Source organism: Hippoglossus stenolepis, chromosome 23 (genome assembly GCF_022539355.2).
Source record: "Hippoglossus stenolepis isolate QCI-W04-F060 chromosome 23, HSTE1.2, whole genome shotgun sequence".
Taxonomy (NCBI): Eukaryota; Metazoa; Chordata; class Actinopteri; order Pleuronectiformes; family Pleuronectidae; genus Hippoglossus; species Hippoglossus stenolepis.
In genome coordinates, this window is record NC_061505.1 from 9,339,219 (window position 1) to 9,356,957 (window position 17,739).

The following is a 17,739-nucleotide window of genomic DNA, read 5'->3' on the forward strand; positions in this document are numbered from 1 at the left end:
AACTCCACAAGTCTCTAAATAGTTTTCATAGGGACTCTTTTCCTCGCAAATTGAGGTCTGTGGGTTAATTTATGTAACCAGTACATTGTGTCTTGTGTGCTGCTGTTTTTTTTTTCAGTACCGCAAGTCAAATTCCATTCCCCCATTTTGCATTGAGATTCCAGCAGACACTTTGGAAATACCTCGAAATATCAGAAGATGAAACTGAAAGGGAATGCAAGTTATTCTTTTAATGACATTTATGGCAGACCACAGAAATAAGCTATGAATGTCGTAGAATGGGACTCACGGCAACAACCTGGTACACAGACAAACATACATATATATGAATATATGTGTGTGTATGTTGTGCAACATAAAATCCCTTAAATAAAATTGTTCTCACTCACACTTGTGAAATCATTTGTTCCTCACCTCTTCCGCAGGACAAAATATTGCACCGCTGCCAACTGGGTGGGCGAGGCCTCCACATGCAGTGATGTTCCCGCGTGGCCTTGCCGGTTCGACGGTGCGCGCATGTCACCGGGCGCGACTGGAAGCCGTGTCTTCCACAGGTGGCAGTGCACTGGGTCCACGGGCCGACGTGCCAGTGGAGGGCGCAGCCCTCTGTGGAGCAATTCTTCAGGGAGCTGGGCCTGAGAATACAAACGCACACATGAGACACACAACTCTGGTGAGTTCAATCACTGCATTTACTGTCCATTTCGACATCAACAGCAAACATCAAACACTTAATGGCGTCTACATTTACCTGTGAAGTCCACTGCACATCCTGTACGGGACTTTGGTGCCATTTGTGTTTTGGCAGAAAACATGGCGGTGCTGTGTGGCCAGACTGGGACCTATACACTGACCATGACACTGAAAGACGACTTTTTATTAAAATCAAGTTCATTTTATATATATATATATATATATTTTCCATTTCAATCCAAAACCCATGAGCATTTATTTGCACTGGTAAAGCTAGGGTTGTTAAAACTGGAAAAGCTGGAAAAGATACCAATATATAACCGATACATCTGACCCCGTCCAATCGGTCATCAAAGCTACACCCCCAAAACACAAGAAGGCCCACTGCCTGACAACTGCTAGAGGACGACTTTTCTGTGACACGCTCACTAACATCTAACATCATTTCAACAAATAGGCTAAAAAGTGTTTCAGAAACAACGTAGCAACCCTACCTTTAAGTAGAAGTAGTTTTAAAATCTAAGCACTCACATTTTCAGACTGAAATTCTCATAATACACCTGATAATTGTGTGTCAAGTTTAATAGAAAATACAACCAATATTTGGCTCATGGTAGATGAGGAAGGAATAGCGTTAGAGTTATAGAGTTATTTGATTGTTAACAAAATAACTGCAAATGAAATGACAAGGAATTTTTATGTGTCACATTTGAACATGTAAACAGCCTTGACACGATCAATGTCTGCTCAGTAATGAGTAATCTCACCGGCCCCCAAGAGGTGGTGGCCCATCCGGCACAGGGCAGGAGGTTGCATAGCCTGCTGTCAGAGGGTCTCCTGCCTGTGTCGAGGCAGGACTGGCCCTCCACCTCTCTGGACCTTCCCTCAGGACCCCTCATACAGCGGACACTCCTGGTCTGGGACCCACCTCCACAAGTGGCTGAACACAGGGACCAAGGATCAACTCGCCACCTAATCCAACTGTAGAGGAAAAGGAGAACAATAAGATTAGTAGAAAAAGCTTTGTGTGTGTTTTTTTTTTACTTTTTAAATCCTAGCCACGAGCATTGGTTTTTTCCTTTGTGAAACACAGAGAAATCATTTAAGGAATCCTTTAAGGGATTCTAAGCAGCTATTTGGGAATGTATGTAAAATATATATTCAGAATTTTCTGGCACAATCATCATAGCAAGATACCTGGGGCGACAGCTTTGACCATGACACAGCTCTGCTGATTGGCTGCTGTTACTCCTCTCGGAGCAAATCGAGCCATTTGCTCCCATGCTGCTACCTTGGCCACAATTCCTTCCTTTGCTTCCTGAAAATACAGCAAAGAAAAATATATGTGTGGCTTTGAATACGAGCAGAAATAAAAACAGGGGAGGATAATTGCCTTTTTTAAAACGTGTATTAAATATTGCTGACAACAGAGCTTGTACATCTTTCCCTAGAGATCCAATCACGTGATCAGCTCTTTATTTGTCTTTTCACACTTCCTGAATCTGTCTCCTGTGACTGAGATGAGTCAGGAGGGACTGAGACAAACAATAGACTGTGGGCCGCTCTACCATGGAATCCTATTTTAACCATTTGAAAAAAAAATGATGTTAATCAAATCAACATTATAAACACTCAACAGCAGTGATTATTAGGGTTGCAAAGGGGCGGACAATTTCCGGTAAATTTCCGGAAACTTTCCGGAAACTTTCCATGGGAAGTTAAGTTCGGGAATTTTGGGAATTTTGAAAAAAAAATGTTACCGCAAATTAAACGCTGAGCAATAAAAAAATAATTCAAAACTCTATTTTAAAGATGTATGGAATGCAGCACATGCTGCACGTTGAATTTCAACCCTGCACTGTGCATTTCTCCATCACATGCGCAGTGCATTCTTCCATGTACAGTGCATTCTTCCATCACATGCACAGATAATTCCCAGCATCCTGCACACTACAGCAGGGCTATTGAGGCCACACTACTGCATTAGCCCAAGGACTAGTCAGGTAAGTTTTGATGATATTACTGGGGAAATTGTTCATCTGTTCATCTAACCTATTTCTATTCATTTATCCATCAATTGTAAAATATTTTTAAAGACGATTCCAATTGTTTAGCCAACTATTTATATCTCTGGCATTGCATTAGTGTTTTTTACAAGCTTTTTTCTCATCTTATTCTACAGAACAATGCCACCTGCACTATCTCATGTGTGGAGACATTTCACCCCAGCCAATATAGAAGGAAAGGCTGTGTACATTTGCAAATACTGTGCAAAGACCTATGTTAAGAATGCCACAAAGATGCAGAAGCATATAGTCAAGTGCCCAAAGTTTCCTCAGGGCTCAAATCAGCTTATGACAAAACAAAATGTTTATATTTATGTCTGTATATGACAAGGTAAATACAGTTAGTATAAATTACCCACAAAATTTCCAGTTTATTCCCGTTAATTCCCGTTTATTCCCGTTAATTCCCGTCAAATATTATCATGTCTCCATTTATCTACGGCTGCTGTCAGTTCAACAGCTCCAAACTTTTTCTTTGCCATTTATCAGCATTTTACAGCCTTTAAATGCTTTCCACATAGATCAGGCGAACGGGGTGCAGACTTAATCCTCTTTGAAACATTGCCTGAAACCTCTAATTGTTGTCGTATGGGGAGGAAAAGTGCTGCAGTGTCAGGAAACCCCACAGTGGCGGTGCTTTGATGGGGAACGCACAGGGGTTGCGACCTGTCGCACACCGAGGAGACAGAGCACAGCGCAGCTCGTAGGTGACCGAGGCCGTGGCACATTGCACACATTCCCCATCAGTGACTCAGCCGGATGAGTATGTAAGAGCTGACTGTGTGTGTGTGTGTGTGTGTGTGTGTGTGTGTGTGTGTGTGCGTGTGTGTTTCTAAGCTGAAAAGAATGATTTCCCAGAATTTCTGAGCCCAAACCACAAAAGAACAACACAAATTACTGTAAACTGGACTACATGAAAGTTTATTAAGGCAAACTCAACTTGACGTCTTGGTAATACCAACTATTGTTTGTATGTGTAGCTACAAAAACAGTTTTCTCTCAAGTCACGAAGATGTTCATGATCATCACTGAAGCTGTATCACACTTGAAGGAAGCTTTAGAGGTGATAAACATATTTTTGGATTACCTGTATGTTGTCACCCCTGTGCATTTGTTTGTGAGCAAGATTATACAGAACTAACTTGGTGGAAGGATGCCGTATGGGTCAGGGTCCAGGATTTTTCAAAATTTTTAGCCTTTTCTCAGACTGACTCCAGCTTCATTACAGACAGATATTCTGACATACAGACAGTAATATTGATCTTCTCTTCTAACTCTCAGCAAGAAAGTGAAACTGACTACCATGTTCAGAACCAAGCAGCTAGGTCTGTGTCTTCCAACCCTAACCGAAGTTCTATATACGTCGAACTGCATTTCAGATCATATTTTTCAAAACTTTGATAGGTTGACTAAAAATTAAAACTAGCTAAAGTTTAGTCAGGAAGTCTGCCTCCTTGCGCATGCCTCCTCAATCGTAGGAGTTAAAAATGTCCTCTCCCCCTCCTGTCATTCCGCTGTCAGTTCAGGAGCGCGATCAGTGAGTGACCCCTGCACCATCTCAACTCGGGATAAAAGCTCATCTCCCTTCAACCACCCAATCAGAAGCCCTTCATGAGACGTCCTAACAAGCTGCATCAAATTTCACAAGCTCATAGATATCAGTTCCCTAAATGTTCCAGGGAAAAAGTGAAAATGTTGAATCCTTCCCTTAAGTTTCGTAAGAATCTGTTCAGTACAAACAAACAAACAAACAAACAAACAAAACCACCAACAAACAAATGGACAGGGGTGAAAACATAACCTCCTTGGTGGATGTAATGAAGTCCGGAACATTTGGACAATCATTATTCACACATTATGACTTCATTAAACCACTCAAGGTTAAAATCAATCATCGTCTTGCTAGAACAAGACTTTATTCCAACATATTTACAAGGTAGCACGTTCATCTATCTCACCTGTGATCTGAAGCCAAGACGAAAGAGATGTAGACCCAAGATGGTTCCTGGCGGTGCACGTGTACAAACCCTCGTCCGCTTTGCTTGGAGACTGAATCCGAAGTGAACCAGTGGGCAACAGGCCTACTCTGCCAACACAAAGACAAAAAGACTATCAATCTGAGACAGTTCTGTGAAAGAACAATCAGCTACGTGTTTACAACAAAAGCTGTAGGGGTAGTTCTAACCTGCTATTGTAGAGCAACTCTTTTCCATTCTTTGTCCACGTTCGGGATGGTTCAGGACTACCCAGTGCCTCACATCTCAACTCCAAACTAGCAACTGGTTTCTGCAGGATAACTGGCACTCCTACATGAACTATTATTTCAGGCAACGGTATGACTCCAACCTTCCTGGGCCGTTGGATTATTACCGGGTTTCTTGGCCTGGTTGCGTGGATTTTCGGTTTGTAAAGAGGCGGTCCTTGCGTTGAGAATTCTGCACTCTCTGGAGGGTGAAGAGTAGAGTCATTGGTTTCACCTTGTGTCATGGTGAGCTCACTGAGCAGCTGAGCGATGAGTTGTTCCCCTCGTGATCCTCCTAGGCCTTCAGAGAGACTGTGCATGATCTCATCCAGCCTGTGTGTGTCAGCGATGAGTACGACTGGGCTGGAAGCTTCCACACTGGCCCTCTCGTCCTCCAGGGTCGACCTGTGCTTTTCACCGGAGTGTCGTTTATCGGTTGTGTCTTTCTCATCTTGGACAGAGCCTTTGAGTTCGAGCAAATGCTCAACAATGTTGTCATATTGGTTGAGGGAGATGGGTTGCTGCTGAAATTTGTCTCCTGTTGAGGCCACGTCAGACTGCGCTAGCTTTTGTTGTCCATCTGCGAGGAGCCATGACTGTGGAACTGAGAGCTTAGTTTTGCTGCCAATGATCTTGAGGACAAAATGTTCTTGTGCTTGGCCTGCAGCGCAAGTGTAAATCCCAGCGTCAGACGCACGGACCTGGTGAATCTTCACGTATCCCAGTGGTGTTATGGAGAGGTGTGGGAGGCTGACCAGGGGTTTCCCTTCCTTCAGCCATCGAATGTGGCCTTTGCGGAAGTGGCGTGTCGGGCAGCGGAGGACCACAGTTGTCCAGGGCAGGAGGTAGCCGTGGCCTCCCACTACCAAGTGTATCTTCTTGCCCTTCCTCCACTGGATGTAAACCTTCTTCTGGGTCAGTATGGTGGGCTCGGGCTTGCTAGGGTCTGGGGTGAAATTGACATGACAAGTGAATGAATGAATTATTTGATTTTCCATTCATTTCCTTTGAGACAGCTTAGCTATGGTAGGTTTTTTGCTAAGTATCAACTCTTTCTGTCAACCTCCTTTCTGATACCAGTTCAAATAAATTTAATGCAATTAAACAGAATGTTTCTTACTCTCACAGAGCCTGAGCAAGCACGGTCGGATCCTGGTCGGTCGGCCAATGAGGGAGCAGTTCTTAGTGTCTATGGTCGAGTATCGCCCATCCTCCCCGAGTTTCCTGCAGATGGCCTGGAGAGTCTGAATGCCATTTCCGCAGGTCACAGAACACTGGACGAATAAAGGTTATTTCACAACATGAACAAAATTTGACCCTGCATATACTGTACATATGGCTTTATATTTTGATTTTGACCATAGAAAGATGGACGACATGACATCTCCCCAAAAGTGAAGCCAAAGAGTCTTGATCACCACCTGGTGGTTGGTTCCAGTATGGGTGTATGATGTGCACATTTTTCCATAACTTTGGTTTTATTTAATTAGTTATTTGATGCTTAAAAAAAATGGGGTGAAACATTGCAATGTCCATCTTTAAATAAAGTCTACCATTTTGACCAGTTAAAAAATGGAGGTTGTTGCTTTAAGGGGAGCTTACCTGGGACCAGTCAGTTGTGACCCAGTGAGGTGGACACTCTTGCTTGGCGCAGGGCTGCTGGCTTGCTGGGCTTCTGGAGGGGCAGAAAGTTTCAGGTAACTCCAAGATGCTGCCATCTGCCAGCCGCTGCTTGCACAGGACCTTCCTCATTTTAACTCCACCGCCACAGCTCTGGGAGCACTGCAGAGAGGAAAATATTAGAGTGCTAAATGCATCAGATTAAATACTGGGTTGGCCATTTAATGTCGGTGATCTTCCTTTTACCTGTCCCCAGTCGTAGGTGTCCCACATAGGAGGACAGTCAAAGCGGTTACAGGCTTGGACAGGCCTGGGCTTGGGATTTTGACAGTCTTCATCCCTCAAAACCTCTGTCTGGTTGCTGTCCCGAGAGGGACGGTGGGTACAAGCCACAGTGCGGGTCATCAGACCAACCCCACAGGTCGCAGAGCAAGAACTCCACTCGCCTGTTCCCCACCTGTAGGACAATATTTATCATTAAAGAAATAATGCAAACTTACATGTGTCTGAGCTTTAACTAAATCATATGAATGTTAATTGATGAAATACAATAATGCTGGTTTTACAATCACATTTACTATCCAAATTGACAAAAACTCTACATTTATGGGTTTCAAACCGTCTTGGACCTTGAGGGGTTAATGCTTATGTAGCGTCAACCCCTATAGGAACGTTTCTACATCCAGACATTTATATGTATTTTAAAAAAGGGAACACCCTATAATCAAAAGTAGACGGCCCTGCCTACCTACACTGCAATCCAAAGGTATTTTTGAATTTACAGGGAGAGACACTTGGTTAGCGAAGTTACACTTTAAACTATATCAGCTCAGGAATTGCCAAATACATTTCATTGGATCAGTTGAACACCAGGTTATAGTTTGTATGTTTAAATTTTGACCTGTATTTGCTTATAAGCTATATGCATGGGTTAGATTTGAATTTAAAAGTCAAGCACCATGACTTAACAGATTTTTCAACTTTTACTGTCTCTGATTAATCATTGTCTATTATCCTCCATGTCTCTGCAGCCCATTCTCCAATATCTAGGAGAGTAGTCAGGAGAAGTGTAGTCAGAGTTATTGATGGGGTTTTTTTTGGTCCCAGGAGAAGACACTCATACAGTCATATGAATGTGTACGTGAAATTCATGAAAGTGAATGAGTGAAAAGGAAAAGAGTGATTCATTGAGCCAAATCCTGGCAAATTCAATGATATTTGAGACATCCCTATAGTACTCCTCCATCACCCACATTTTCACAGTGACCTATGTCGGCCAATATTCATGTCATTGTCCGACACGGTTTTATCCAGGGTGATCAATCCAGCATCAAACTTACTTTAGTGTTTTTACTCCAATCTTCAAAAGTACCTGGTCGCTATGACTTTAAAAGGCATCCAAAGGCTTTGGCCAACATGGCGGAGATTTTATTCTTTGCTTGACAGATTAGGTGATATTTCAAAACTATTCATATTGACTCAAGGGTCCAGGGACTGGGGTGGATTGGGAATGAAGCTTCTGGAGCTGTGCTATACCCAAAGCTAAATCTTTCCCTTCAGAGGGAACAGTATCCAAAGAGTGTAGCTTAATATGGGATGGTGAGGAGGCCTCAGGGAGGGAGTGAAGGGCCAAAGGAAACAAGTCCAATGCAGTGTTTGTTGTGCCTAAAAACAAGACTCAAGGCCTGGAAAAACAGTCAAGGGCAGACTGCAAGCCTCTGGGTTTCCTGACGAGAGTGAATGGTGGAATACCGTGCGCGGTCTTAACTTGAAATGTATGGCTTACCGCGAAATCCCCTCAGCGTTCAGCCACAGTTAAGATGTTTCAAACAACAAGCCATTACGCTGTTTAAATATTCTGGTATTTAATTATGATGAGTGCTCTGAGTTTGGTCAACAAAAAGAGGTTAATATTTGCAAGGTCACATGTGGAATTCCAAGATTGCACAACCACTGTATTCCAAATTGATTTTCATTGGATGATGGGTATAAAAAAAGAGAACAAAACATTGGTTAAAGGTCCAGGGACACTGAAAGGAGTGCTGAGGGGGTTGCAGCACCACTACAGGCAAGAGGCTGTAACTGCGAGGCAAAGAAGTTTATCAAACAAATCAATTAATCAATAAAAAATTTTATTCGATTTAACTAATGTTTTTGAATTAATTTTCTAGAGTAACATTTTAAGAGGAGAATAGTGACAAGCCAGCCATTTTAATAATATTTCGACGGGGGGGGGCGTGCAGCCAATAGTTAAACCAAGACAACCATAAGACACGAGGACATTTCAACGGTGGCAGAACTTTTTGGATGAGTGACTTATGTTCTAGGAGAGACTCTATATGATGTTACTTCACCTATGCAAACAGCCACTTTTGCCTCTTTCTCAAGAGACACATTATCACATTATCAGAAATTCTTGCCCTGGCACTGCCCTCTGGTGGTTGTTTTGCCTAACAACCATGCCAATGTATAGGATGCCTGGTCGTAGGTTTCTAAAAGCAGCATTCATGAGTCTTAACCATGTTAGATTTAGAAACGGCTTTCTTTCCTGCTTCATCATTGGCACAAGATATCTCACAATATTATGTGCAGATGGGCTTGAGTTCAATTAAAGTATTCACTCTCCCAAGATAGTGATTTTGTCACTATAATGTGTGATCACTTATCATCATGCTGTGAGTAAAAAAATAAAGAATCTAAGTGTAGTACAGTACAGCAAAGAACAGCAGTAGCAGGCCTTTTTCATTTTTCAGTTCCTCCAAAGTCAATAACACATCGACATCTGATCCCCTCCTGTGTCTGATTGGGACCAGGTTCCACTGGCTTCATTTCCTGCCGTCCGCGACAACCATCAGTCTCTGCCACTCTGCCTCAGTGACACTCCGACTGAAGTGGTCTGAACTGTGACTTAATTGGCACAAGTGTTTTTTTTAGCTACAAGGGGGAGTGTTGCTGATAAGAAGCACTTCAATCTCTTTTGTACAGAACCAGTGATTAGGAGAGATTCATTGATTGAACCAGAGGGACGTGTGGGGTTTTTGATAGTCTCGGAGATAAGTAGTTGCAGGCGTCGGACACAGGGTACGTGATTGTCCCTGCTTCTCATATTTTGTTGGGTTCCATTCTTGGAAAACTAATAGAGCACAGCCAGGTTTTAGAACCTGGTTTTAATTAATTTTGCCAATTTAAATGTAGGGAAATTGCTTTCCCAAAAAACTAATTTCCTCTTTGTTTGTACTGCATCCATCATCAAGTCTATTTTTATATTAATGCACACACCTTTCTAAACAATGTGCATCTGATAATAATGTGGGTCTGTTGTGCCGTACCTGGGCGGGCAGGGCTGAGTCCTGCAGTCCTGCAGGAGTTGCGGGGGCCGACGGGAGCTCACGCACAGCCTCTGGTCTGCTGCCTCCCTGGTCTGCTTGTTCAGACAGATCACCACAGCCTCCTGCACACCTGGAATTAGACAGCCCCAAAGCAGATGACCAAACAAGAGCTATTACGCAGGGTTCATTAAAAAAGCGTTTTCAAGTTTTAAAAGTGATTATCCCAATGCTCGCTGTCCCATTTGTTCTTACGATGAGTCGCAAGAATGCAAACACATACTGTTCTTGTTAAGCATCACACGCTCACATATTATCACATTCACACGCACATGGAGCACAGAATATTGCAAGCAGACACTGTGCTGAAGCAGCCCAGATATTAGGCCTCACAATGAAAGCAAACAGCGGTTGTATCTAATGGGGCACGATGAATATCAAAACAGCACGACTGCCCGCTACACTGAACTGTGGATAAACTTAGAGGGTGTGATGGCAGGTCATGTTAAAAGCAGCGTAATATGAATCTTGAAATCTGCTTCTAATGTTGGGGACAATAACAGTGAGGCAGGCACTTCAAACGCCACAGTGGTGTGATGGTCCACAGGAGCGCAGCCCTCAGGGTGTGTGCGTGACATCCGATACCGGTCTGTAATCATCCCTGGATGGGAGTTTGTTGGGTTTGGGCGAGCGCGCATACACAGACACTGACAACGGCCCACACCCATGTGCAAAAGTTAAGTTACACATGCACACTCTCAGGCAGACAGTAACACACGAACGCACAACGAGGGCATGTGTTTGGATGTGGAGGTCGGGAGATTAAAGTGGGCTCTGACGAATGTTGGCAGAATGTTTAGGAAAGCTGTCTCCGTCTGCCGCTGCTGTGAGAGTCGGCGACGTACGACCTTTAGGGTTAAATATGTGGTGTTCTGTCTATTATCATCTAACATCACATAACTCACTTCAAAGCCCATAATGGCAGCGCTTTAGTCATCCGCTGACATAATGTCGATGGTCACTGCTGTGACTCTTCACATTCTTTTTGAAATAACAACTGGGACAAATGCAATGAGAGTAAGAGTGAGGTTTTACTTTTAGGATGTATTCTGAATTTAATCTAAGACATAGATTTTTAGTTTGTATATGATAAAGCAGTTTGATCGAGTTTCAACCTGTGAATCAAACCCAATAACGGACACATGCATTCAATGTAGAATTTTCTGTCCGAACCGGACAAAGCCTGGAAATTAGGCGAGTTCGACCCAAACCCGACAGGCATTCTGTTTTTTTGTGTTGCCCGATTACAGGCACAGTAGCGTACAAAACCAAGTAGATCGCCCAGCCAACGTGATCGAACCTGACCCAAACCCAAGTATCATTTCGAAACGTCCGAACGTGACTCATCGGGTCCCCATGGGCTTGGTTGGGGTATCCACACCCTTTGATTCAGAATACACATCGCCCACAGCTCTAGTCAAGAAGGGGTTGGTTTAGGTGAAGGCTGAGTAGGTTTGGGAAGTGGAGGTCAATCTTCTTTTTCTTTTTCTCGCCTACACATCATTACAGGACGTAGCAGGGTTGGATTTCCCACGAGGGAGTACATTATATCCATATCACTGATGGGTGTGTGGAGGTCAGTGAAAAATGAAGAAATTACAGTATTTGGTCATATTTACAATAATATAATAATAAGGATGAGCTATAATATATATCTTTTCCATTTATTTTGTTTCCCCTTCTGGAGCAAAGCTTTGGGGGCTTGTGGATTTTTGTGTGTGAGTGAACTGAACTGAACTGTGGTTGGGAGGACTTTTGAGTTTTGGATTTGTTGGATAACCAGGAAGTCCTGAAGTGGAGTACATTTGTTCATTTAAAAACTACATGGAACTGGATTGAACTATTAAGAATATAAAGACTTCTTTCTTTTCTGATATAACTGTTGGACTACTCAGTTTTTTATTTTAATCAAACTATTTTATTCCACCGCTACAATGACAAACAATAAAATGTCGGTTTAATGTAAGATCCCTTTGATTAATAAACTCTGCAAAGGAGGTTATGTTTATCTGCATTTGTTTAATTTCCATGACATTTTGTGGACTCAGGGAAGAATCCATTTAATTTTGATGCGGAACCGGATCAGGAGGCAGATCCAGGACTTTTTTAACCATTAAAATTGAAACATTTTCAACATCCATTCATTGTTTTCTCAGAGAATAAGTCAGGCATGTTCAGGGGACCGATATTTATGAGTGAGTGCAATTTGGTGCAGCTTGTCTGAATTTAAGGGGTTTGTTGGGCCTTGGATGAGGTTTGCTCTCGACTGAGTGCCATTAGACAATGTGTTTGGTTGCGCCCTAGCCCTAGGCCTCTAGTGATGGCAATATCAGTCTGTTGTTGCTGGTTGTCCACTACTTGGGCCCAGTTTCAAATATTTCAAAAACATTTTGGATGGGTAGCAATGAAATTTGATGCTAACTTGTAACTGTTTTAGCATAATGATGTTGACATTTAGCTAAAATCACTTTGTCTTAGCACGACCTCAGAGAAGCATGCAGTTCTCTTTCTTTACTCATTAAAGACGGCAGTAACGATCCATACCTCCCCCACAACTCTCCGAGCACTCCGTAAATCCTTCATATTCCCAGTCGTGCAATTCCTCTCTTTCAGGTTTCTCCTCCTCCTCCTCCTCCTCCTCCTCCTCTTCTTCCTCCCCTTCCCTTTTGCTTTCTTTTCCTTGGCCCGCGACACCAGAGCAGGGGTTACGGTAGCAGGGCTGGCTCGCCGCAGGTTTGGGCCCCTCGCACTCGTCATCTGGCAGGTCCGCCACAGTCTGGGAGAAGGAGAGCAGCACCTGGCACTTGACGGCGCGTCGCTGGGTTCCGGCGCCGCATGTCCTGCTGCAGGGCTGCCAGGGAGCGGGGATGAAGCTGAGGAATACGAGGCGAGTTGTTTGAGAAAGCAAAACAGAGCACGATCCATCACAGACATATGAAAACAAACAGCATGCTGTTCAATCAGGAAGTATTGCCCCATATATAAAATTCAGTCATCTCCTAAGTTCATAAACTCACTCAGGATTTTGTTTTCAGCCTGCTGCGGTTAATTAAACAGCTGTGAGGACTTAGGATCAGCCGTTCTTGGATAAACAGCTTTCGTGCGCATCCTTCTCTCGTCTTAAAGGACGGATCAGTGAGGGAAATACTTGAAGATCACTGGTGCTCATGAACGCCCGAGGGCTCGTCAAGGTTGGGTGAGAATTAAGACCCAGAGCCTGAGAACTGTCACCCTTTGGCAGAGCGCAAAAGAATAATAAACCCCAAACGTGTGAGAGGGAGAGACATATAAAATCCGACTTTATCTTCAGATTTAATTGACACTCTCAGTGGGATTCTAACTGTCTCGGGAATGCATATCTAAAAAATAAAAAAAATCACAAGAAAAACGCTCAGTTCTTTGAAGGATCAAGGAGGAGGGAAGTCGATGTCACGCCGTGTTCTCCAGAATTTCCATTATGGTTGAATGATGTGTAGAACTGGTGTTTGAGGAGATCACAGCGGCTGTTTGATGCCATTCTTTAGTTCATTAACTGCTCACGCAATGATGGAGCACTCAAGGAATTCTCATGCGAAAATACTGAAATACAAAGAAGATTTGTAACACGACGTGCACCAGATACTCTTAAAATATTTATCCGTCATTCATGCTTAAGTCTGAATGGCTTTGAATAGATGGTTGCCCACACTGGTGCAGATCCACCAGCATGTTTAACAGCTGACCAAAGACATTTTGGGCCAAGGGCAGCAGAACACGTGTGGATGAGTGAGGGTGTTAGAGGGCAGCCCTGATGTTTACTACACTACAGCAGCGGCCCTGTTTAGGGCTGAGCGTGCGTCATTTGCTTCTGTTTGGTTAAGATAATTTAAAATATACATATATCTATTTTTAAATACATACATGTACAAAGGAATGTTTAAGACCAAATGCTCCACAAGCTGAATTGATTCTGCTGAATAACCCTTGGTACTGTGCAAATCAGTATCTTACTAAAGTGCCCTGCTGATGGAAAAAGTCCACATGATATTATGATAATTCTGATGCAGATGAAAGGTTGCTGAGCCATTAATATATGCATCCATCCATTTTCTATTCCCCTTATCCTTTGAGGGTCACATGGAGACTGGGGCCCAGCTATTGGCTGAAATGCGGGGGCACACTCTGGACAGGTCGCCAGTCCATCACAGTGCCAAGATACAGAGGCAAACAACTATTCACATTCACACCTACAGGCAATTATAGAGTCTCCATTTAACCTTTGGATTGTGGGAGGAAGCCAGAGCCACCAGTCAAAAAAGAATTGTTGTGTAATTCTAGTTTCGTAGAAAACTAAACAAATCTATGGAAGTGTATTGCATTAACTTGAGAAAAGAACATCTGCTCTGTTTTCTGAATTAACGAGATTTTCATGAAAATCTGCGGTTTTTCGGAGATGGTTCAAAATGCTTGTTGTGTGAATGCACACTGATCATGTTATGTTATGTTGTTGGTCATGTTAGTTTAAAGGGGCTATTGCCCCCGTCATCCCCCTGCAAATCACTTACTGGTTTTGAGACACAGAGAGATGCTTGTGTCTCTTATAGTCAGTGAGTGTGGATCTGGTTGAGCAGAGCTGAACAATGGGAATCAAGAAATTCACAATTTCCAACTCTCCATCATTTACACTAAGAGTTATGCTCCTTTATATTCTACCTTTCTTCTGTGCAGCTGAATGTGTCAACCATCTTTACCGGAGTCCAAATGTTCCAGTAAGTGACTGCACTTAATAAAAGTACCACATCAGTGTCGTACAGCTGCTTTCAGTGTACATGTAAACCTTAGAGGTAACCAACGAGCAGCATTTTTCCTTGGCTGCGCAGCGTGACCACAACACAAGAGCACCCCGCTGTTTTGTAAGACGCCTCAATAAAGACCTCATAATTACAGCACGACTCGGCCCTTTTTACGAGAGCCGAAGGACTCGCCGTGTTTTGGACAAACAAATGAATCACCGGCAGTTAGACCTTGGAACAGGAACAACGAAGTCAACAGGCGAACCCGCAGAAATGTTTATCTTCATGCGTAGTTAAAGTACATCTGTCAGTTCAAAAACAATCTTGATTTCATTCATGGAAGGAAACAATGCAACGCAACATTTTTTTTTTGTAATATCTGCCAAAGCTCTGTTGTAATCATATCAATTAAATTTCCATCAACGGAAATATTTTATTTATTCATGGCAGAGGTAATGTGAACAAAAAAAAACAAAAAAACACTTGGCAAAGCCGTGGAGCATATATGGGTTTAATTTTTCAAGCAGTTGCTCAGTGGTGGTTGAGGGCAGCCATAAGTTCTGGCAATGGAAGTGCAATAAGTCTGACACAGGAATTTCCTCCTCCTTCCTCTCACATCCGTAACCTGGCCCCATATGGTAGGCAGATATTGTTGTTGGCTTGTGAATGACCCGTGTATTATACACAGATACTTATGTGCTATTGGAGGACAGACATGTTGTTTTTTCTGCATTCGAGCAAACCCGCATGTTTGGCGTTTCGCTCTCTTTCTCGTCCCACCTCGCGCTCCAAAGACAAGTCAAAGCAACAGATGTTTTTGAACTGGCAAACATGGTCCCTAATACAAGTCATGCAAGACACTGGGTAGAGTCCAAGCATTGTCTGTCCTGAGAGGACAGCCTGTATTAGTCAACTGATATGTGGGACAAGCACATCTGGAACATCTGAGGGCTTGCTGAGGTAATGCTGGTAGCTGGTGACTGAACTGTCTGATTGTTTCCAAGAAGATGCTTTTTTCCTCTTTCAAATTCAGTTCCCCTTTCACCTTAAATAACCTAATGCAACAAACTCATTACTCAGATCTGACAGTGCACATGTTCACTGAAGTATCATCAAACATCTGTCTTCAGCAGGGCTGCATTCTTCTGTCTTCTTCTTCTGAAGATGCTCCGCCACCACGTCTCACAATCATTTGCTTTGCACAGGTTTGAAATGAGACAAACCGGTGCATGTTTTGAAAGGCGACATTAAAAAAACGGGGAGCTACAGCTGCTCATTTTGCCGGCGAAGCTGACGAAAATGGCACCTGACATGAACACGACCGCGATGCAGCCGCGGTTTTCTTGGCAGCACCGGCTCCTGTCTCCTTCAATTTCACCTCCAGGTTACTCTTGAACTGTGCACTGTGAAAACTGTTGTTGAAACAGTGTACCTGGGACCTGACTTTTGCCTCTTTACCCTGAAGAGCGACAGTAATTCTTTGAAAAGGGGAAATGAATGCTGTGATTTTTTTTTCTCCCGGTTTTTCTGGGTGTTGAACCATAGGAGGCTTGTAAAGGTTTAGCACCTCTGACAGTAACCTGAGGTTCCACACGGGCTACTTGATCTGGGTGACAAGTGTGTATGTGTGTTTGGAATTACTGAACACGCACTATAACTTTAGAATTACTGCCCAGTGGTAGAATGCCTCCACCAACCAGTGTTGTTTTAGTCGACATATATTTTTTTACACTTTGACCTTTTACCACTGAAATCAAATCAGTTCATCTTTAAGTCTAAGTGAGAATTGGTCAAAATTAAAAGAATTCCCTTCAGACTGGAGACATCATGTTCAAGAGGCCAAGAACATGTTTTGTGAGGCAAACGTGACCTTGATCTTTGACGACCCAAATCTAAAATCAGTTCATCCACGAGTGGAGGTGAACATTTGTGCCAAATTTGAAAGGATTATCTCCCTGCATCCGTAAGATAATGCTTTCACTAGCCAAGAGGGTTTTGAGGGGTCAAAGTGACCTTTCACCACCAAATTCTAATTAGGTCATCCTGAAGTCCAAGTGAATGTTCGTGCCAGATGTTATGCAATTCTAAATAGGTGCTCCTGATCGTTCACAAGAACATGAGGTCACTGTGAACTTGACCTTTGACCCCCGAGCACCATAATTCATCTTTGAGTCCAAGTGAACGTTTGGACCAACTTTGTAGAAAATCCCTCAAGCTGTTCCTGAGATGTTGTGTTCACAAGGCCACAAACGCTTTTTGTAAGGTAACAGTAAACTTGAACATTTGAAATTTTTTGTCACAAGAATGGGATGGACGGACAAGCCAAAAACATCCGGCCACTGGCTGACACCAGTGTGGAAGCATAAAAACTGGATTATTTATTATCAAATTATTATTATAAAAGCTTGACATGTAATTCCTTCTTACAGGTATTGGACACAATGAATGGAAAAACAGGGATGAGAAAAGTTGGGGATGTCATCAACACGTGTGTATGAGGCTGGTACTTACGTTGGATCCTCCGTCACTGTGATCTCCTCCTCCAGCTCTATCGCCTGCTTATGCCACACAGGTTTCGCCTCAACTGGGAGCGTATCTGGAGCAAATGACCCAGAAAAGACAATGGAAATACAACTTTATTTCACAAATCAGCAAAGTTTAGAGGTTCGGACGTGACCAAAACGGCTTACCCATGGACTTGTAGCAGGGCACGGTCACCAGGCACTCCTCCTTGATGTGGGGTTTGGTGGTGGGGTTGCAGCCTCCGGCGTGGAGCCCCCTGTGATCGATGCATAGCACCACTCTGTAGCGCAGACCCTGTCCACAGGTCACCGTGCACTGATGACGACAGCCGACATAATCAATTAAAAACCTAGGCACTGATGATAATTGCCGTACGCAGACAGGTTAACATGTTGATGCCTGATCCTATGACCACTTCACTTCAGAAAGCCCTTAGC

At 43.2% G+C, this 17,739-nt stretch overlaps 1 protein-coding gene across 4 annotated transcripts in view; it reads right to left on the reverse strand.

Annotated features, from left to right (window-relative positions):
- The window catches only part of LOC118102613 (ADAMTS-like protein 1), a 95,022-nt gene that overhangs the window by 2,121 nt on the left and 75,162 nt on the right, over positions 1–17,739 (reverse strand). For 3 of the 4 annotated variants that reach the window (XM_035148923.2, XM_035148922.2, XM_035148924.2), the window contains 13 exons: positions 17,470–17,617; positions 17,291–17,375; positions 12,552–12,880; positions 9,951–10,080; positions 6,868–7,078; positions 6,604–6,783; positions 6,122–6,275; positions 4,945–5,947; positions 4,718–4,845; positions 1,891–2,011; positions 1,461–1,674; positions 752–861; positions 415–635 (listed from right to left, as the gene is read on the reverse strand). In XM_035148923.2, coding sequence (XP_035004814.2) covers positions 415–635; positions 752–861; positions 1,461–1,674; positions 1,891–2,011; positions 4,718–4,845; positions 4,945–5,947; positions 6,122–6,275; positions 6,604–6,783; positions 6,868–7,078; positions 9,951–10,080; positions 12,552–12,880; positions 17,291–17,375; positions 17,470–17,617 — 3,034 coding nt within the window. Of the gene's footprint in view, positions 1–414; positions 636–751; positions 862–1,460; positions 1,675–1,890; positions 2,012–4,717; positions 4,846–4,944; positions 5,948–6,121; positions 6,276–6,603; positions 6,784–6,867; positions 7,079–9,950; positions 10,081–12,551; positions 12,881–17,286; positions 17,376–17,469; positions 17,618–17,739 lie in introns of those variants that run through there. The other variant, XM_035148925.2, reaches the window with a different exon arrangement.